Here is a 21,873-nt window from a genome sequence, read left to right as displayed (position 1 = left end):
ATTTTTTAAAATGTATTTTGTAGTGAACTTGTCAATAATCTGGACTCTTCCAACATTTATTCACTTGTTTCTCAATAAAACTGGTTATTCTTCCTTATTTATTCTTTTGAAAGCTATTTACTTACTATTCATGATTTAGTTTTTAAACTATGACTCGTTAATTACTGACTCTCTGAGGATGTAATGTTGTTTAGTTTTGAACCTAAATGTTTACCTTTTTTTACACAACGACAGCAGTTTTACATTATTCAGCGTTTTGTGAGCACGTGAAAGATGTTTTAATCTGACTTGTTGGATCGTAACAGTAAATTAAAGACAGCAGATAATCAGGAAAAAAAGAAACTGAATCAGAATGATCCCGTACGTTGTTCCCCATCTTACAGCTTAGGAGCTTCTGAGTTGGGTCTTTATGACAAGCTTGCATCAGACGTTGACAAATTACACTCAGACAGAACAACTATCTGAGATCTTTTCCACATTGCATAAGAAAACACCAGAATAACCTCCCAGACTGGCTGCACTAATGGATGGGAGTCTTACAGGTGAGCTAGTCTGCCTCCGGTCCTCAGGATATCCTCTGTTTAATGTGAAGTGTTTTCAGTCCCATGTACAGTCGTGGACACACTCGCCCTGACTCTCAGTCCGCTGAGTACAGGGTGGGACTGGCTGTTCTGGGCCCGGCTGTTCTGGGCCCGGCTACGTCAGCCTCCGTCTCAGGAGAGCCATAAATCAAAACAGCAGGAAACAGACAGACAGAAGGTGAACGTCACCGTCATCAGTCAGCTGGGAGGCAGAATGTGTCAGTGCAGCTCAGTTAGTCGAGTCATGCTCCAAACTGACATGAGGAACGGAATAAGTAACGAGCATTAATCTGTGTTTCATGTGTTTAAGGGTTTGTTCATGGAATTTAATTCAAAATGATAATATGGGCCACCGCTACAGCTCAACTGGTTGAGCTAGCGACCCATGTACTGGAGCCATAGTCCCCGATGCAGCGGTCGTGGGTTCAAATCCAGCACATGGCCATTTGCTGCAGGTCCCTCCCCCATTCTTCTCCCCCATTCTTCTCCCTGACTCTCCTGTCTCTCTCTCTACTGTCCTGTCAAATAAAGGCCAAAAAAATAAGTATAATCGACAACTCTGCTAATAGAGAATTTTTTATTACTTTCTTCAGAGTCAGAATTTAACATACACTAAGATTATTATGCCTCCACGCCCACATGATGATGTCATGGCTTTGGAGGCTTCTGATTGGTTAATTGGCAACATCTGAGTTAATTGGAGGCACACCTGTGGATGTATTTTAAGGCACACCTCAAACACACTGCTTCCATCTGTGACAACATGGAACATCTAAAGAAATCAGCCAAGATACCAGGAGGAGAACTGTGGACCTCCACCAGTCTGGTCCATCCTTGGGTACAATGTCCAGATGCCTGAAGGTTCCACGTTCATCTGTTCAACAGTTATATCAAATATAACCACCATGGGAATGTCCAGCCATCATAGGCTCAGGAAGGAGACGGTTCTGTGTCCCAGAGTTGAAGTGTTTTGGTTGAAATGTGTAAATCAACCCCAGAACAGAAGCTAAAGACCTGAGAAGATGCTGCTGAAGCTGCTCAGACCTCATAATGTATAACACTAGGACCGGTACTCAAAACTGTGCTATCCAGCTGATGTTCACAGCTGCGGTAAACAATGCAATGTTACACAGAGGCAGAACTTAAAAGGACAAAGCTCCAGAATTTATTACCACTAATTTGTACGACAGCAGGTCCCACTTTTAGCTTAAAACTTCCCCCGTGTTGTAATTAATCAAAGCGATCATGAAAGAGGACGAGAAGGCTGACAAGGCAGTGCGGAAAGAGGAAAGGCCAGGTAGCACAGCCAGAGGACAGAAACACAAAAAGGCAGCGAGAGACGCTGGCGCACAGAGGGGCAAATGTCGTCAGAGACTGGGAGAGAAGAAACCAACTAGGGAAGAAGGGTGAGGAGTTCAACAAGGAAACATAAATATTTGATCAAGGCCAGATTGACAGGGGAACAAAGGGAACACGGAGCGTTGCCTCCAAAAACGTCTCTTTCCCACAGAGGGGAGCATAGTCTCTCTGACTTTCCCCAAATACTGTACCTTTGTTTCTTTATGTTGAGAGCTGGAGTGAAAATGCAACTAACAATGGAGCAAACATGTAGTCAAGTCTTTGGCATGTCTTTACTAAAACGCTGCAGAAACTTTGGTTACAGTGAGAAGACTTGAAGCCTGTAATGGCATCTATAGTAAAAAAAAAAAGAAATCCTCTGTAACTTATGATTTAATGCTGAGCTCCTGAATCTATACTAGCGATGGATCAGGTGACTGGATGTAACGTGAGAAGGCCACAAGACCATCAGCAGCTCGTGTAACATGAATTACTGTATGTGATAATAATAAAAAAAAGACAGTTCACACAATCAAAGCAAACATTTTTGTTTGTTCCAGTAAGTTCTGGTGTGTATCCTGTGTTGGGACAAACAGCTCCCTCTGTCCCTCAACACCACACAAAACAACAACAATAAAAACAACACCAAACATTCATCTTCCTGCAGTTCCAGTAAACCTCCAGACCGTCCGTGCATGACCTTGCAGAGGTCTGCAGCTGGTTTTATTTTAGAAGATCTTGGCCGTTGTGTCGTGACCCAAGAGGCCAATATTCACCTATCAAAGGCTTTCAAATGTATTTTTAACTCACGACTCAAGACTTGCCAAACAGCTCAGTACATTGGGCCTCTGAGGCACCTGCCATCACGCCGAAACTATTTCAGTCTGATAATAACCAACAACAGAAAACAGACATTTCTTTATCTTGGGATTGTTCTGCCGCCAACAGCGTGAATTTGGTTCTTTCTGCTGTTGTCTGTGCCTCAAAGCCTGGCGCGGTGCCAAGGCTGTGCCGTTTTTGGCCCGTTTTCTGAACTGATACTGCAAACCTGCAGTAACGCCTTCCTCTCTGAGCGGTCCGTGATCATATATCTTTCATGTTTTCACTCTTACTTAACTATTTTCCGATGCAGAAGTCTTTGAAGATGATATCCAGGATCTCCTCTGCCCCGACCCGTCCAGTGATCCTGCCCAGGCTGGTGAGAGCTAACCGGACGCCCTCCGCTGCCAGAGCGAGGTCAGTGTCGCGGTACTGCTGATACTGAGCCAGGGCCGCCGCGCACCGCTGCAGGTGGGCCCTGTGGCGAGCCTGGGTCAGGGTGGGGGCACCAGACAGAGGGTCGCCACACCTTCCAGAGGAAACGAAGAACACAAAGTGAACCACAGCAATTAAACACTCATTAGTTTGTGATCTATTTTGGTAAGTGTGAAAACAGAACAAACAAGATCCATCTGCAATTATACATTCTGCTTTTTTTCCTCCCTTAAATTTTAGCACCTTACCCCCGACATGCAAGTGCATAAAATGTGAAGTAGATGAAGTTTTACATACACAAACTTTTACTGCAACACATTTTACTGCAGTAATAAATGAGCACTTATTCTCAATAGGCACTTATATGCTACATAAAGATACTTTGGGAAGCCTGATATAATAACTTCCTGGTAGACTTTTATTCGTGCTGTAATTGTGGTTCGTACAGATGCATCAAATCCCACAGAAGAAATTAATCCTTTCTCATGCAGCATTTAAATGAGGCACAGTCTGAGTTCTGTTACATCACAACGTAATAAACTATAACAACTCACAGAGTCTTAACTTTGCTGTGCAGCACTGTGAGGAAGTCCTTCAGTCCTTCATTAGTCTGGCAGGATATCAGACAGACAGGAGGGAGTCCAGAGACCCCCCTCAGCTCCCTGTCCAGCTTCTGCCTCTGCTTCTCAGGCAGCAGATCAGTTTTATTCAGCACCAGGAGACACCTGTCTGCAGGAAATGATGAGCTATGTGAGCACTCAGGCGCTGAAAAGTCTGCCTGATTTATCTGGATGACTTCAAACTCATTTTCCAACCTGTAATCACATGAATTATCCCACCACTACCCAGAATGCTGCCAGATGGAGCAGCAGGCAAGTGACAATCACACAACTGAGCAGTGTAACTTCAGGTCATGATGTGAACGTAGCTGTCCAATAACACACTGTAGCTTCACCAGACAGCCGAGACAGCAACCAACAGAAGACAAAACGCTTTATTGTGCTTGAAGTGCATCAAAATGCAGCCAAACTGTCAGTGACCGTCCGAGCTACAGCCGCAGTACGTGAAGCTGACACATCATACCTGTGCCAGGCTGCTCCTGGGAGGGCAGCACACTCCTCAGGTGTTCCTGAAGGAAGCCTGCAGCTTGCTGTAGCTCAGAAGGAAGACCAGCACAGTCCACAACCACCAGCGTCAGATCAGCCAGCTCCACCCTGGAGAAAAGAAAGCAGCCTCAACTCTCAGCCTGCTGACATTTCCAAATAAGCTATTACAGTTTTCTGGTGGCTTGGGTAAATGTTCTAGTTCACAACCTGCATGTGCGATACCAGCGATGGGAACTAGTGTGTAGCTCAGAATACATTCTGCAGCAGCAGCAGCTCGAGGCTGAACATCAGCAGGATCTCTCAGAGCGGGGACCCGGCTCTCTGTTGTTTTGTCAGAACCACAAGCCTGAAAACACTGGCAGTGACATCTTTAATTAATTACTCCAAGTGGTATTCGCATTTCTTGCATCCGTCCAACTGTGCGGTAGCGGCAGCAGTGGCAGCGGATGCTTGTACTCACCACGTCCTTCCTGTAGTGACCCAGGTCACGAGTGTCTGTCCTGCTCCCTGAACTCAAAGTTTCCTATAGAACACAAACTTCACGCCCTTCCTATAGAACCACCGGGTCATCCAAATAATCCAAACAAAAATTAAAGGTATAAGAGAATATCTGAACTGAAAATAGTATTTTCGTAGCTACATGTTGACGTAGATTTTCAGTCATCTTCTGTTCATTTCTAAACAAACTTGAGGTAACCATGCACGAGTGTCTTAAAAAACAAAAACATGGTGAAAAAGTTAGATTTCCTCCATCAGTTATTTAAAAAGGGAAAACGTTATATATTCTATAATCACTACACGTAAAGCAAAAATATTTCAGGCCTGTTTTTGTTTGAATTTTGATGAGGCTGATGTCAGAGCATCAAGAGCCATCGAGCACAAACGTCTTCAGGAAAAGAGCTTCGACCGTCACAAACCGAACAACTCCTGAACCAGAGACGACGTCCAAGAAGAAACAGAACTGGACTGTTGCTCAGATTCAGCACATTTTGTATTTCTTTGGGTAACCAAGGCCCTAGAGTCTAGAGGAACAGTGGAGAGATGGTGTTTGAAGTCTAGTGTGAAGTTTCCACAGTGATGACTTGTGTGTCACATCGTCTGCTGGTGTTGGTCCACTGAGTCTGATCAGGTCTGAAGTCAACACAGCGTCTACCAGGAAATATCAGATCTTTAGATTCCATCTGCTGACAAGCTTTATGGAGACACTGATTTCCTTTCCCAGCAGGACTTAACACCTGCCCACGGAGCCAAAACTATGACCAGATGGTTTGCTGACCACGTCGGTGCTTGACTGGCCACCAGCCAGCTCACCTGACCTGAACCCCAGAGTCCTTATATGGTCAAGAGGAAGATGAGAAGAGAGTGAAGGCCGCTATCAAAGCAACTTGGGCTTCAGTAACACCTGAGCAGGTGGATCGCCTCCATGCCACACCGCATCGATGCAGTAACCTGTTGTAAAGGAGCCAGAACCAAGGATTGAGTGGACAAACGAACACACTGTTCAGAAGTTGGACATTTCTGGATTGTGAATACTTTTTTTGATTGATCTTAGAAAATATTCTAATAATTTGGATTTTAATAAGAGGGCTGCAAGGTGGATCAGTGGTTCTCTGGCTTCCTCCCACAGTCCAGAAACATGCTGAGGTTAATTGGTGATTCTAAATTGTCCGTAGGTGTGAATGTGAGTGTGCTTGGTTGTCTGTCTCTAAGTGTAGCCCTGTGATAGACTGGTTACCTGTCCAGGTGAACCTGCCTTCACCCTGACCCAGCTGGGATAGACTCCAGCCCCCCATGACCCTAGTGAGGATTAAGGTGTAGAGATGATGGATGGATGGAAGTATTCTAATAAGCTATATCCCACTATCATCCAAATTAAACCAAAACAATGCTGGGAGTATTTTCCATTACATGTCATGAATATAGAAGATATGAACGTTTACCTTTTTTACAATAAATAAAAAAATAACTTTTATCATCATTAAGCTCTATTTCTTTTAGATGCACCTTTTTTTTTTTTTTGCAAACAATCGTTGCCAAACAGAATCCGTTGACGCTCAGTTGACCCTGAAATCATCTGACTTTTGTTTGATTGGCTTCAATGCATGAATGACGTGTTGTCTAATTGCTGAGTCTGATGATTTTCAGTCCTTTGGGAAACACTTAACATTTATCTTTTTGGCATGAAAACTGTCATATTTTATGTTGAATATTGTCTGATGTCCTGACGTTGTGCAGAATTCTTTCAGTAACATGTAACAGCTTTGCCTTTTTTCTTCCATCGTCTTATCTGTTGCTCCCAAACATCAAATTTGTAATAAAACCCGTCACTGTACATGTAGTCGTCTATAAATGTTGATTTAATAGCGTGCATTAGCCCACGTGTCCATTCTTCTGTCCGAGTGTTTGCTTGTTCTTTCCTGGTGTAAACGGATGACGGTGAGTGGCCATATTTGTCCATTCCCTCCAACACACATGAAAAACCTCTTAATGGTAAATACTGAAGGAAAGGTGGCTCTTCATTATGCAACCTCCTGAGAGTGTTTGTCCTATGTATTTATAACCATGGCTCAGCAATAATGTAAACTCTGGGGAATACATAGACATGACAAAAATATAGCAAGGTGTACAGGGAAGAAGAAGTGACTAATTTCTTCCTTTCTTTGTTTTCAAGGACATTTTCCATCAGTCTCCGGGCTAATTTGTTCTGATAAATTATACACATGTGAGCAATCGCTGAGGCACCAAAGCCACACGAACTACATGAACTATTGTCCTGTATCCTGGAGTCAAACATTCCAGCAGCCGTTTATAACAGAATACAAAAAAAGCTAGAGCCACCAAATAGTAAATGGTCTCACCGATGAGTTGCAGCACTTCTCCTTTATAGCATCGTAAACTGAAATCTTTGCATTTAGGACACAATGAGTAACCTCATGACATCACCTTGATACGCATTTTAAAAACATTTAATATATTAATCCTAATTTTTATTCAAAGTTTCTACATAAGTTGCCAAAATGTGATTAAATCCAGTTGCTGATGTTTCAGTTGCAGCTGTTTTCTGCTTTCAAGCTTCACAAGCTTTTCTGTTTCTAAACATACATTAAGCTTCATCGTTTCTGCCTCCTGTCATTAGATCAGATCTGTACCTTAAAGCAGTCCACTGGACGAGCTTCTACACCGAGTGGCTGTCGATATATTTGCTTCCATGAGATTATCAAAAACTTTTTCGCTTTAGCTGATTTTATCAAATCAGTTCAAGCAGCTCTTTAATGTTTATTCTAAAAAAATGTAATTAAGAATTGCTCGTCTGCTTGGTATAAATTTTAAAGTTGCATAATGCATCAACGAGCTACCTTTCGCGCGCCCGGCGGACGCCCTCTCTCTCCACCAGGTCTGGGCTGTCTCTGAGGCCCGCCGTGTCACTCAGGAGGACGGGGAAGCCGCCGATGTCCAGGGCCGTCTCCACTACGTCTCTGGTGGTCCCGGCGATGGGAGAAACAATGGCTGCAGGTCTCTGGCCTGGATTTAAAAAAAAAAAAAAAAGCACAAGGCTGGTGATGTGTCAGAATTTCCTTGAAACTTGAAAACTTAAAATTTAATTAAAAAAATAAATAAAAAAATAATTTCCCTTCTGGGATAAATAAAGCATTTTTCATTTCATTTCAAAACCAACGCTGTCTCTCAGAACTTTCTGACTCTCCATCATGTCAGAGTTGAGTAGACCTCAATCTTACAGAACAAATCAGAATACACAATTTCATTTAAAAAAAAAAAAAAAAGAGGAAGAAGAAGAAAAAGATTTCCATAAACAGCGTGGCCTTGTTGTTTTCATCATTGAAACAGGAGTGCATCTGTTGGGAACTACTTTCAGTCAGGTAATAATACATATTTGATATTCTAGTGAGTGTTTACTAGCAGGACAGAGTCCATGTTCTCCATAATAAAGAGACAAGCTGGACGCAGGGACTGATCTTGTGAATTAGCTTCTTCAGATCCACTGTGCAGCTCTTTCCCTGTATGTGTGGATTCTTTCCGTCATCACACGACTACTATGATTAGACCCTCAGAACATTAAGATTATTTTCACTGAAAGGCCCATTTTGTGCTGTGACTATGAATCCACCAACTTCTGTTGTTGACAATGGAGTTTGCTGAGTAAACTACATAAAGACGACATTATCTGAATGCCAGGAAGTTTTTTTTTAGTGATAACTGAACAGCAAAGCCTGAACCCTCACACACAAGCTGTTCTGCACCTATCGGTCTAATCAGTCCGACGTGGAATCACGCTGCCAGCTCATTATTTGCGTGTGCTGTCTGGGTGTGAGCCCTCAGCACGGGGATGATAAATCAGAAAAGGAAAGCATAACAGGATTTTATCGGAAGTTTGACAAATGTGCTTACTGTTCTGATAAGAAGCTCTGACGAGCGCCAGCCAAGCTTCTAGTCTGGATAGTTTATATAAAGTGATTCTAAATGACTTCAGGAAACACATACAAGCATACAACAATACCTAAGCTGCGTATACTCCAAACATGTACACATAATTAGAAACATAAGTAGACGTGATATAATACCGGGGATTTAAACACTGAGGGATTACATGGGACACATAATGAGAGGTTCTTTATTAATTACTCACTGCTACATCCTCTCATGCAACTAAATGAATCCACTGCCGTCTGCAGCACGGCCACAGTCAAAGAAAAGAGTTTTAAAAAATGGACAAATGTCTTTGACCTGCCTTTTATGTAGAGAAAAAATGAACTAAGTCTGTTTTGTCACACATTTCTTCAGGATTGAACTAGATGATGGAGTCCCTTCATAAAATGCACCCACATGTCTGCTTTCACGCCGTCTTATTTCAACTGTAGCCTGCTGCTTCCTTCCACCCTACCTTGTGGAGGAAACATACTTCTCTTACTTTCTGGACCACAGTATTTGCATTTTAATGAATCACACACATTTTATAAAACTTTGTGAGTCCAAGCTGTGGGGATGTTGTCACTTTCCTCCCCTTCCGAACCACAACTGACAGCGCTATGACTCAACAGTGAGGTCTGTATTTAGAAGATAGTGAGCACACTTTAATCTTAATCCCTTCACTCTGTGTGTGTGTGTGTGTGTGTGTGTTGGTTTTCTTGGCTCTCTTACACAGTGTGTTCAGGAGGCTACTTTTCCCTGCGTTGGTGGCTCCTGCGATGACCACCTGGACGCCGCTGCGAAGCCGCTCGCCCCTCCTCTCGTCGTTGAGGTGTCGCTCCATCTCCGCCTGCAGATCAGACACCGACCTGTCCACTGTGGGCGGTGACAGACGGAGAGGGACAGCGCAGGGAACAGGACGTGACTAACGTTTTGTATTTACCTTCGCTTTCATAACCTTGTAAAAGCACCGTCTGTCCTTCGGAGGAGAAAGGCCTGTCCCCTGGCGTCTGTCATCTTCTGTCTGCATGAAAAATGGGTCACGGACTTGTGTCTTTGGGCACGTGACTAAAATGGAAAAACGATTTAAAATACAACGCGACAACCGTTCTTCCAGAGAAAATACTCTTTAGAAGATTGCTTGACTCAGGAACAGTAATTCATTCAAATTGTGTTGCAACTAGAATTAAGAAAACATCAGATTTGACGACCTCGCTGTGCGTTTGCAGGTTGGAAATAGAACGCATTCATGCCATGTTTGCTATTTTTGGAAACCAGTCTATTATTATTTTCTGAGGCGTGAGCCGACATTCCGTGCCACTAAAACAAACAATCGTCTCTGTGTCGAAACGTCACAACATCAGAGGCTTGTGAGGCGCTGTGGCAGTGCCAGACAGCAGGCGACAGACTCACATCCCTCTCCAGCGCACACTCCCTCATCTATGCACTGTGAGCATGGGAAACCTGGCCGCTGCTGCTGACAGCACTATTCTCGTGACCAACATGACAAGTTGTCTTTGAAGGTAAGACGAATGCCTGTACTGTCCCTCTGCCCATTCCCCCACACTTCCTAAGGAAACTGTCTTGTGAACAGTTTGATGTTGGTTTCTCCCTACAGCGCAGCACGCTGACCAGTTAGCCAGTTGCAGATCCAAACAGGAAAACCAGCTGGACTCCTCTCTCCTGAGTCCTCGGATTCCCTCGCCTCCTTCAAAACACCCAGGGACAACTATCCTGTTGTTGTTCTGCAGCACAAAAGGTCAAAGTGCAGACATACCTTGGTTTAAGACCCCGTCCTCGATGAGCTCATCCTCGCTGAAATCTATGAAGGCCTCGACGTGGGCCAGACTCTGTGGGACAGAAAACAGAAAAGAGAGACGGAGCTGAAATCAACGTGTAAAAGAAAGCTGTCGTAAACAAGTTAATGAACTGTAACTCAAATCCAAACAAGTTTTGTGGTGTCTTGATTGAGAAATATTGTGAGGAAAGCATCCCAAAGACAAAACTCAGAAGAAATAGGAGACTAATTTACAGGAAACTCATTGCATTTCATTTAGCTTTTTAAAAAAAAAATAACCGTAACGCTTTCATAGCACAGAACAAACATAGTTAATATATTTATTCAGAGAAAATTAGAAAATTATATCAGTAAACAAATAAAAAGGAAAATATTCTATCATGACTTTTATTTAAAATATAATTTAGGAAAAGGTCTTCGCATTTTTTTAACGTGTTTTTAAGTAACATAAATTATTTTCTCATGAGGCAGACGGGACGTTTTAGTTGTGTTCACACTCATCTTCATTTTTTAAGGTAAGATATGCCTTTATTTATCTCACAGTGGAGAAATTCACATTGTTGATAGCAGCATTAAACAGAGATACACATATATGAGACAGAAAAAAAATTAAAAATTAAAAATGTACATATAAATATAAGAAATAGTGCAAACAAAGAGAATAGTGCAAACAGAATATGAAAAATGGGCTTCTGAATGGGGGGTATATAGAAAAGATATATATATATATATATATATAAAGATAGGGATTAAATATATAATAATTATTATAATAATAATAACAATAAATATATAATAAAAATTAGGATTCATACATCAAATACTTTCACAATGCCCATCATAGTTTTTCTTAAATCTACGGCGCTGTTATGAGGTTACTCATTGTGTCCAACCTCAAGTCCTGAACGCAAAGACTTTCAGTTTACGATGTTATAAAGGAGACGTGCTGCGACTCATCAGCATCTAAGAAGGTCAAACAACAACCATTTACCATTTGGTGTTTTTTTTCTGTTATGATGTTCTCCAAAAATAGGAAAACTAATTTAGATTCCCAGCTTTAACTGTATTCTTCAGATGTTCAGCTTTACTTTTAAACAGCGTACACAATATATCTGGCATTTATATTAACATCAGACATTAAAATTCAAAGGCGTCCTTCATGTTCAAGGCTCAACCCCGGGTCAGATAAATTCTACATCTTGCTGCAACTTCATTTTAGTGACACGTTTTTTTTTTTAGATTCATTTTAATGTAGAATACAGAGGGAGAAATACTTCAGTGTTTCCTCCACCGCACTGATCGGTATCTTGACTGACACTGCGGAACATAAACACAATAGTAGTATAGCTGCACAAAAACAGGAAGCATCAGACTCCCATACTTTAATCCATTCACAACCGTGGGAAGTCCTTACGTGGGTGTCAAATGAGGGTTTGACCCGTACCATCCCAGCGATGGTATCCTTCTGATTAAGAGCGTTCTCAGAAGCCTGAGTCAAAAATAAAGACGCGTTTGAACGGCTTCTAGGAACCAACCTAAGAAGCCGCCGACAAGCAGCTTAACAGAGTTTCTCAGGGGAGAACACCTGAACTGGTTGGTCAGCTCTGGTGCCAAAGAGCAGAGAGACCACTAGTTGATGCTCTCCACAGCAGAGCGGGTTTGGCTCGCGTCCACAGTGTTTATCTGCAGTCAGTGACCTGCTGCTACCAGCTGCCTCCACAATTTACAGCAGACAAACTCAACCTCTGTCCGGATCAGATGTAAATAACACAAACAGAAAGGTAATTAACCCGAATAGGAATTTTACAATTGTGTACATTCTTCCCTGTGTAATTTGTCTTAGCTTCAGGACTCACACCACTTACTGACAACTATTTATATGTACAGCATACCGGATACTTACTGATAAGAAATACAATACTGCAGCACAGAATATATCAACGTCTTCATTGTGTGACTGCGGCTGTTGCCAGACACATGGCAGGCGTGCGTCATCTAATTCATCTTTAATCCAACAAAAACTGTGCAAAACCACACGTCCAGCGACGGAAAAAAAAACATGACATGGGTGCCACCTGTGTGAAGGTGCAACAACAGCACCTTCTAGTCCAAAAACCATCTTTTGAAACTTCATGTTCTGCTTTAACTGCTCACTAACGGCTTTCCTCAGGAAATTAAAAGCTCGACTAAATCTCTCAGCAGCGGAGACTCTTCTGATGCCAAGATAGTAAAGAACTACACAGATTACACTGTTTGTGCTTTTCCAAACAAGACTCGCGCTGCTGACCAGAGGAAATGTTCTGGTTACTGACCCCAAACCTTTGGCCACTACAACCATAACAAAATATTAAAGAGCTTTATTAAAGAGATCATGCACATTCACAGGTTCATAATAATCGTTTTTGAGTCTACTGGGGTTTGTTTGTGTACTTTAATGTTCAAGAAATCTCACACTGCACCTTGCCAGAGCGTTTCCAGGCTACGTGGGCAACAGCAAGCGCAACACACAGACAGTAAAGGTACTGTTTGACTGAAGCTTTCCTGTCATTTCTGACCAGATGACAAACAAAAATGTCTACTATGCTAGAGTACATTATACCCTAATGTACAAAACTGGTCCATTTGCTGCTGCTTTTTGTTTTTTTTTTAAATTCTTAATCCTCAAAATCATTTTGGCACTGGCAAGCCTTTTTATAAAGTTACTCCTTGCAGGAAAACCCTAATTGCTGGAGCACCTCTTCTCTGTTTTAGCTCCTGTCTCACTGACACCGTCCTCCCGAAAACCCCAGTCTGCTCTGATTGGTCAGTTGGCCCGACGATAGCGAGGTGATAACATATGGAAAACCCAGATTTATGAGTATAGGCAGAGAAACGTAGGCCCATCAGAAGAGGCTCCAGCAAGAAAATAATGTGGAGAAGCTGCCCATTCGTCATTTGTGTGGTGAACTAGCCGCTCGGCAGACGCTATGCAAAGGTGTGACGTAGTGACATAAATAAGTGACGTAAGAAAAGCCTGGACACAAAACAGTTTTCTGCAGGAGAGAATAACTCCTTGTGGCCTGAACTTTGGGCTTTGGAAGATTCTACACACTCAAAAAAGCAGCTTTATCACCAACTAAAAAAACATAATATGGAGCTTTAACGACAATAACGTACCATAAACCTTGAGAAGTTAAAACATCTTTGTTCCTACAATAAAACAGATATTTTGGTCTTGGAAAAACTTTTAGAAAATGCTTTTATATGATTGGAAATACACATTTTTAAGGTTTTCCTGCAAGGAAGGGGTCTTTTAATATATATATAAAGAATATAAACAACCTTCTACATCATAACAGTAGTGGCAGTAGACACCGTTTGAAATTAGTCTGCAGAGTAATTTTTCAGATTGACTGAACAAGTGATGTGTTATTGTTATTATACAATCAAACCCCCCTTTTTCTTGTTTTTTTTGGTCTCCAAATGGGATGACGACAGACATTTATAAGCACCACTGTTCCATGAAGACTTTATTACTTTGATTCTTGGTAATGAAGAGAAACACACATACTGCAGCAGCATGAAAACAGGAAGCCTCAGATTTCCATAAGATAATCCAACAACAGTGTGTTTCAAATGCAGCTGTAGAGACAAAAAAAAAAAGAAAGAAAACAAAAGCATTGTTTGGGTGTGAAACTGCCGAGGCCTGACCTACAGCACAGAGCAGACAGGTTCTTTCCAAAGGCTCTTCAGGGAATATTCCCGGAGTCCTGCTTGTTTCTGTTCAGCTACCTCTGAATTAGGTGTGACGTTGTTTTTAACCAGAGTTTTTACAGGCCCCTTGTTTATCTGGCACCTCAAAGCGCAGGTGCGGCTCAGCCTGAGTCGAGATCGGCTCTTAATCCTTCGATTGTGGGTTCATAAAACTCTGAGTCAAATGTAACTCAAACACAATGTGATGGTGGACAAGCCACAGTGAAGACCAGGAAAAAACCAGTGAGATTTCAAATGAACAAAAAGAAGAGCTGACAAATTAATGTAGAGAAATCAGCATAAGCCTGTACAGGTTTGTTCTGTACAGGTGAATATGATGAAGGGACATTTCTGCTGAGTAAAAAGTTCACCAAGTGTCTGTGTAGATTCTCAGTCATTCAGGTCGTAGTAATCATAAGAGCTTCAGCAGATGGCAACTGGACTCCCTTTTGGTTGTTGACATTTCACTTTCATCCAAGAGGCCTTGTCAGGTCAAACTGGCTGATGGGAAGTTTCAGGTATTTATTCTCACCCCCAAGTCACATAACACAAGACTCACAACACTCACATGCCTTGATGTGTGAAATGGGTTCATGTCCTGCCTCTCAGGGAGATACTTCAGAGCATCTTAGAGGGGAGAAGTGTCCGAACCACACGGCCTATCCACAGGGGTTCCTCAAGGGTTAGTGCTCGGCCCCCTTCTCTTCTCAATATATAACAACCTCACTTGGCGCAGTAATCCACGCCCATGGTTTCTCATATCGTTGCTATGCTGATGATACTCAGCTCTTCCTGTCGTTCACCCTGGACGACCACATGTTCTCTGCCCGGATCTCATCATGCCTTGCCGATATCTTGGCATGGATGAAAAAAACACCACCTTCAACTCAACCTCTGTAAGACTGAGCTCCTTGTCATCCCAGCCAGTCCCTCTCTACAACAAGAAATCAACATCCAGCTTGAATCAACCCAACTCAGACCCACCAAGTCTGCCAGAAACTTGGGTGTCATGATTGATGACCAACAAACCTTCGATGCTCTTGCGGTCTCTGTTGCTCGGTCGTGTCGATTCGCCCTGTACAGCATCAGGAAGACCTTTCCCGTCTGAACATGCAGCACAACTCCTGGTCCAAGTTCTCATAATATCACACATCGACCACTGCAGCTCCTTACCGACAGGCTCCCCAGCATCCACGGTCAAACCTCTGCAGATGATCCAGAATGCAGCAGCACATCTGGTTTTCAACCAGCCAAAAACAGCACATGTCACCCCGCTGTTCAGATCGCTTCACTGGCTTCCAGTTGCTGCCCGCATCAAATCCAAAACTCTGACACTTTCCCAGAAAACTACAATGAGAACAGCTCCCTCCGACCTGAACTCTCTCATTCGGGTCTACACTCCCTCTGCTCACTACACTCAGCCAACAAAAACCGCCTGATACAACCACCGCAACAGGGCCCGAGGTCGATAGCTAGACTCTTCTCCTCTGTGGTTCCCGTTGGTGGAACGAGATACCAAACTCTGCAGAGTCCCTCTCAGTCTTTAAGAAAAGACTAAAGACCAGCTCTTCACTCAACACCTCTGCACTTGACAGACTGCAAAAAGAAAGAAAAAGAAAACATTCCTATTACCTCCCACACTGCCTGCAGGCATCAAGGTCCAATCACACTTTAACTTGTTTTATGGCACTTATCCAGGTTGCTTCCTCCTGACTAGATGCCTGCTGGTGTTGTATCTGCTCTCAGATGTACGCCACTTTGGATAAAAGCGTCTGTAAAATGAAACTGTAACAGAAGTTGTTATGAAACTGTCGAATGAGGGACTGAGAAAGCCTCACAAGTGAAATGTCAACAACCAAACAGAGGTCCAGTTGCCTTCTACTGAAGCACCGAGCTTCAATAAAGTATTTCACTGTGGCATCGGAGACCATCTAAAATGTGAGACAAAAGCTTTAGGTCTTGTGTGAGGCCAGACTCAAGTCACAAAACATTCCTGCAGAACACAACCACACTTGAAACCTCCGAGCTCCAACCCTGATGAAAACGTCTGTCTGTTTACATGTCTGTCTGCCCATCGTGGACCAAAACCTCTATCTGCACCACCAGTCTCTGTACTCCTGGACGACCTACCCGCTTCAGTCTGTGGCTCCAGTCCTGATAGAGGCGTCCCAGTTCTCCTGACATCTGTCTCAGAGCCTGTCTCCTCTGGGCCTCTGTCTCTGCGTGGATAAGGTCCCCGAGGCCTTCCACCTTTAAGAGGAATCACATTAGATTTGACAGCCATACATCTTCATACTGGAATATCTATATTTATGCAGCATATATATATACACAGAAGAGATTAAACTGGTTTTATAAACCCGTGAGTCTTCGGGTGAAGCGTACGCTGCCTATGTCCCCTAAACAGTGTTTATACTGTCTGACATCCAAGCTTAATACTTTTCAGGTTCATCTTATCTAATGATCAGATTTATTAATAAGATAAGAAATTAGCCGTGTATAAAACTCCAGAAGCATGTTTGCTTCCTCTGTGGCAATGTTAAGAGCTGTGATGATCATTTTAATGAGCAGTTTTACTGAACCCTAACCCTTTATTTATAGCTATTCATAAATAAACACTTAAATCACTATATGCAGCTAAAATTTACTCTGGAGAATAGTATACCATTATATGCTTTTTACCAAACATCCAAAACGGATTCATATTATTGCTTAAGGCTGCATACTTTAATATTTTCTTAAAAATCCCCCACCTACAGAGGCTTAGTAGCTGCATTTATGCATGAATCTCTGACAACCCAATGAAATAAAAGCCAAAGGGCAAATTATGTAAAAGGAGAAATGCTCACTGTTGACATTTTGAGCATGCGAAATCCCTGTTCAGTTCTGACCCTGTTTATTCTGCATTTTCTGCGTCAAACAACTGTTGATGCACAAATCTGCACAGCTGTGTTTCGGTGTGTGTTGCCTGCCTCTGTTAAACCCAGTTTGCCTGCGCTGAAGGCCCTCCGCGTGAACTCCCCGGCTTCAGCAGGCCTCATGCCAGGCACGCTTCCTGAAAAACACACACAAAAACACAAACATCAAGAAATGCATGCACGACAACAGGCGTACATCATGCACACACACACACACACACACACACACATGGAGGAGGATCAAACGGAGGGTCAACGTGTCACTCCGGGTTCACGAGGAATGAAAACAGGCACAACTGCAGGTTCAAGAGGTTACGTGTTCATTGTTTTCTCAACCATCTCATCAGGGGGAGACAATAGTGAGCATAAAATCATCTGGCAAACGGGGGTCATGATGTTTTAACCAGAATTATTTTATAGTCTGCTTGCCAGTAATCCTTTTACCAACACTGTTACAGCCTTAACTTTAAAACAGAAGTATTTCAAATGTCTTGAACTGTCATTTTATATTATTTAACTATTAGTTAAATAATTTTACGATGAGTAAAAACCTCAAAGTAGGTTAACTGGTGCCAAGCTTTCATTACCATTTCTGTTTTATACAATACTGCCCTCTAGGAGGCCAAGACGAGAACTGCAGTAAATACATTAGGTGTCAGTCACAGGGCTGTCACGCCTGCCAATGCACATATTATAAGTATCTCAGAAACAGGGATGCATCTGTCAGTTTTCTCTTTTAAGTCACAGTGATGGACAGCTTCATGACTAAACCCAATACTGAGTTTAGAATCCTTATGAAGGCTTAGAGCTCAAGAAGTTGACGCTGTGAAGACACACATACTCTAAACACCCTGCAAGGTGGCGGTGCGTGATGTGCCAGTGTGTGTTAGTTTGTTGTGCTACATTACATAAAGTTGTCTTGTTCAACACTGCGTCATACTCATAATGACGTCTATACGTTACCTAGAGCCTGTAAGACGGCAGTAATGACAGCAGGACCGCCGTGGATGTGGAACTCCACGCTGTCTTCTCCGGTGAAACTACGAGGACCTGAAGGTAGAAACAAAAAAATAAAAAATAAAAAAATATTGTAAATATCCTTTTAAATTTGAATAAGTACAAGGAGAATCATTTCAGCAATACCTCCATTAACTTTGGAAGTGGGTGAAACAGATAAAACTTGAGATGTTGGTAAGACAGTTCAACAACAATCTGCACGCGAGCTTGTGACTCAAAATGGAAGTGAGACAAACTGTTTAGAAGATGTTGAACGTGACGGATGAGATTTAACATGAGTATTTACGAAACACTCCACGTTGCTTTTACTGCTCATGCAGTGCTGATTGCAAAATAGTAACACAACACTGCATTCTCCGGACTCACTCGTAACTTTGGACGGATTTCACCTGGTCAGAGTGAACCGGAGCTGGAGGGAGAGTGGTGAGAAGAAAGGCTCAAGACTCGCCATGTATGTGAATGAGAGATGGTGTAATGCTAGCACATTAGCGTCACAGAGCTTGAAGGATGTTGAACTGCTGGCGGTTGGTTTGCGGCCGTTTCACCTGCTGAGGGAGTTTTCACACATCCTGGCGATTACAGTTTGCATCCCCCCCTCGGCTGATGCTGCTGCAGCCTGTAAACTCATCCATAGTTCAGTGTCCCAACTGCAAACATCACACCCTCAGTCTCTGATCATCATCTCAGGAGACTTTAACCATACATCGCTCTCTACCACTCTCCCCACAGTCAGCCAGCATGTGGACTGCCCAACGGTGGGGTCTTGGACCTGCTGTGTATGGACACCAGGATGCACATAACTTAACTATTGTTATTTTCTTGTACTTTCTATATTTTTGGATGCTGCTGTGGTGGGTAAATTCCCCTGGGATAAATAAAGTATTGCTATTCTATTCTATTCTATTCTATTCTATTCCCCGACTTGTGGACATAATTTTTCACATTTACTATCAATGTGTTACATTCAGCACTATATAACAAATCCACTTTCAGGCACAAGCTGGAGACTGGCAATGTGTAACTAAAGGTATTTTCCTTGAACATGTGATGCAAAACAACGACACAGACTGAGATCTTGTAAACACTGTCTTGTGCTGTACCATCATGTAATCTGTTGATAAACCCTTTGGACATGTAAAGGGAAGCAAAAAAGACTGCATCCAAATTACAAGTCACAAAAATGCAGAGAAGAAATAAAATGCATGTCTGGTCCAGGGGGAGCGTACCTGGGAACCACAGGACAAGTCCATGGTCCAGTACTTCTTTAGAGCGGGGGTCTGTGATGCTGCGGAGCAGAGCAGTGCGTGGACGAGGCAGGCTCTGTGTGTGACCGGCCATACGCTTCAGAGCTGTAGCTGAAGCAGGACCACTGATGCGCACCACGGCCACGCCACACCTGCCATGACCCGATGATAAAGCGAAAATGGTGTCAGCGTCAGCCAGGCCAGCTGGGGCTCCATCGCAGGTGGACAGGGACCTTAAAGGTTGAGTTCCTCTGCTGGAGGCAAGAAAATGGTAACCTCTGATTATTCATCAGAGTTATTAGACTTTATCTAGAATATGTCAATAAGCGACTAAATCAAAACCACTGACCAGGTGAAATGAGAGACACTGATCATCTTGTTACAATTAGGAGTCAACTGATTATCAGCTTACTTGATTAGCTCATCTGATATTTAGCATTTTTCGAATTAATGGCATCTTTTTTTTATTTTTTGTATAGATAATGGATAGTTTGAACTATTTTGACTCTGACCGGGCTGCCGCTCTCTGTCCGTAGTCACCATGCTGCAAGCAATGTTCCTCCCACAGGAATATCTGACTGGTTAAATGCCATGTGAGTTAGAGCTTCAAAACTGAAGGATAAATGTAGAAGAACCATCCATCCATCATCTATACACCTTAATCCTCACCAGGGTCATGGGGTGCTGGAGTCTATCCCAGCTGACTCAGGGTGAAGGCAGGTTCACCTGGACAGGTAACCAGTCTATCACAGGGCTACACTTAGAGACAGACAACCAAGCACACTCACATTCACACCTACGGACAATTTAGCATCACCAATTAACCTCAGCATGTTTCTGGACTGTGGCTGGATATCCTAAGATGTGTTTTATCTCAATGCTCTTCATAGTCTTTCTATAAACTTGTAAATCGTGACGCCTTTTTAAACATGAAGGCTATCAGGTAAATCAAAGCCTTAAAATATAATGGAGTGCAAAAGCAAATAATAAACTTTATACTTTTGTAGGTAAATCTGTGAATAGATAAATTATTAAACATGTTCCAAGACCGAGGATAATGGGAAGACAAAGACTAAAACAAAAAAAAGACAGATTATTGAAGTGGAGAAAATGTTCTGTGCTCTTCAAAGCTTGAAGGTTAAAGGAAAAGACTAAAGCTTTCTATTTCCTTAAACTCCAATTTAATTAATTACCTTAAAGTCTTATTTAATGATGATTCAGGCTTTTTTTTCTCTCTGTCTAATGACCACACACATAAAATCATTTTTAATCAGATTAAATAGCACCATGACACTGTGTGTACCTAAACAAGGAGAACTGAGGTATGAACATGGACACAAACCTCGTCCTAAGTGAGTGGACAGCAGCTCTCCACATCCCACGATAGATGGACGGTAGCAGCAGCATCATGATGACACACCAGAAGTTTCACCTGTCCTGTGGGTGACACTGACATGACACCGCTCTGTCCGTCCTTCACTGGATCGTTACGTTCATCTTTCCTCCTGACAGATAATCTCATACAATCCTGTGACTGTATTATCAGCTGCTAAATGATTTCAGTCCATCATTTATTACTCATCTGCTGTTCAGCTACACCTTCATTAACAAACTCACGCCGGTCGCAGCTCCTCAGTCCACCGGAGCCGTTCAGCTGCTCCCTCCGCTCACTGTGATTGGTCCAAGCAGCGGCCGGTTCTCCGCTTCTATTTGTTCAACGCCTGTCAATCTGAAGTAAGTCCCGCCTCCTGTGCGCCGCAAAACTCGGTCCGTCATGCAGATGAAAGATGTGAAATAGTTCCATCTACTTAATTCTGAATATTTTCCACTGTTCCTTTAATATCACAATAAACAAACAAAAAAAGTCACACAAAAAAACAAGTTTAATATCACAGTGACCTCAATACAAAAATTACAATGAACAATAAAAAGTACGAGAACTTGTGATAAGCCTTTTTAACTTTAAATTTAAAACTTAAAAAAAAAAAAATTGAGGTAAAAGCTCTATCTATCTATCTATCTATCTATCTATCTATCTATCTATCTATTTATCTATCTATCTATCTATCTATAGTGTGTAGATAATGGACGGATGTAAATATGCATTTCACATTTTATTACTATTACTGTTATTTAATTATTTCTGTGCATATGTGTTACATTAACTCAAATGATTTCCACAATAATGCACCGTTCACCTGCTCCTGAAGCATACATCTCTCCTTTCATCACGTTTGTTGGTGGTTGTTTCATGGGAAAATGAAAATAAATCAGAATGTAAGATACTACATACATGATGAAGAAACACCTTGATGCAAAGACATCTATCTATCTATCTATCTATCTATCTATCTATCTGTCTGTCTGTCTGTCGGTCGGTCGGTCGGTCGGTCGGTCGGTCGATCGATCGATCGATCGATCTATCTATCTATCTATCTATCTATCTATCTATCTATCTAT

At 42.3% G+C, this 21,873-nt stretch overlaps 1 protein-coding gene across 1 annotated transcript; it reads right to left on the bottom strand.

Moving 5' to 3' along the window:
* Positions 1-2,198: 2,198 nt before the first annotated feature.
* gtpbp3 (GTP binding protein 3, mitochondrial) lies at positions 2,199-21,042 on the bottom strand. The gene is made up of 11 exons (XM_008284760.1): positions 20,756-21,042; positions 19,396-19,667; positions 18,116-18,202; positions 17,207-17,289; positions 16,365-16,484; positions 10,482-10,554; positions 9,437-9,580; positions 7,636-7,801; positions 4,257-4,387; positions 3,728-3,902; positions 2,199-3,267 (listed from the first exon to the last, which is right to left on the bottom strand). The coding sequence occupies exons 1-11, from the start codon at positions 20,821-20,823 to the stop codon at positions 3,036-3,038; spliced, it is 1,551 nt and encodes a 516-aa protein (XP_008282982.1). The 5' UTR covers positions 20,824-21,042; the 3' UTR covers positions 2,199-3,035.
* Between the last annotated feature and the right edge of the window lie 831 nt (positions 21,043-21,873).

This window comes from Stegastes partitus, unplaced genomic scaffold (genome assembly GCF_000690725.1).
Source record: "Stegastes partitus isolate 25-593 unplaced genomic scaffold, Stegastes_partitus-1.0.2 Scaffold371, whole genome shotgun sequence".
In the NCBI taxonomy this organism is placed as follows: Eukaryota; Metazoa; Chordata; class Actinopteri; family Pomacentridae; genus Stegastes; species Stegastes partitus.
Note: the sequence above shows the minus strand (reverse complement) of the source record. Positions and strands in the feature narration are given on the sequence as shown.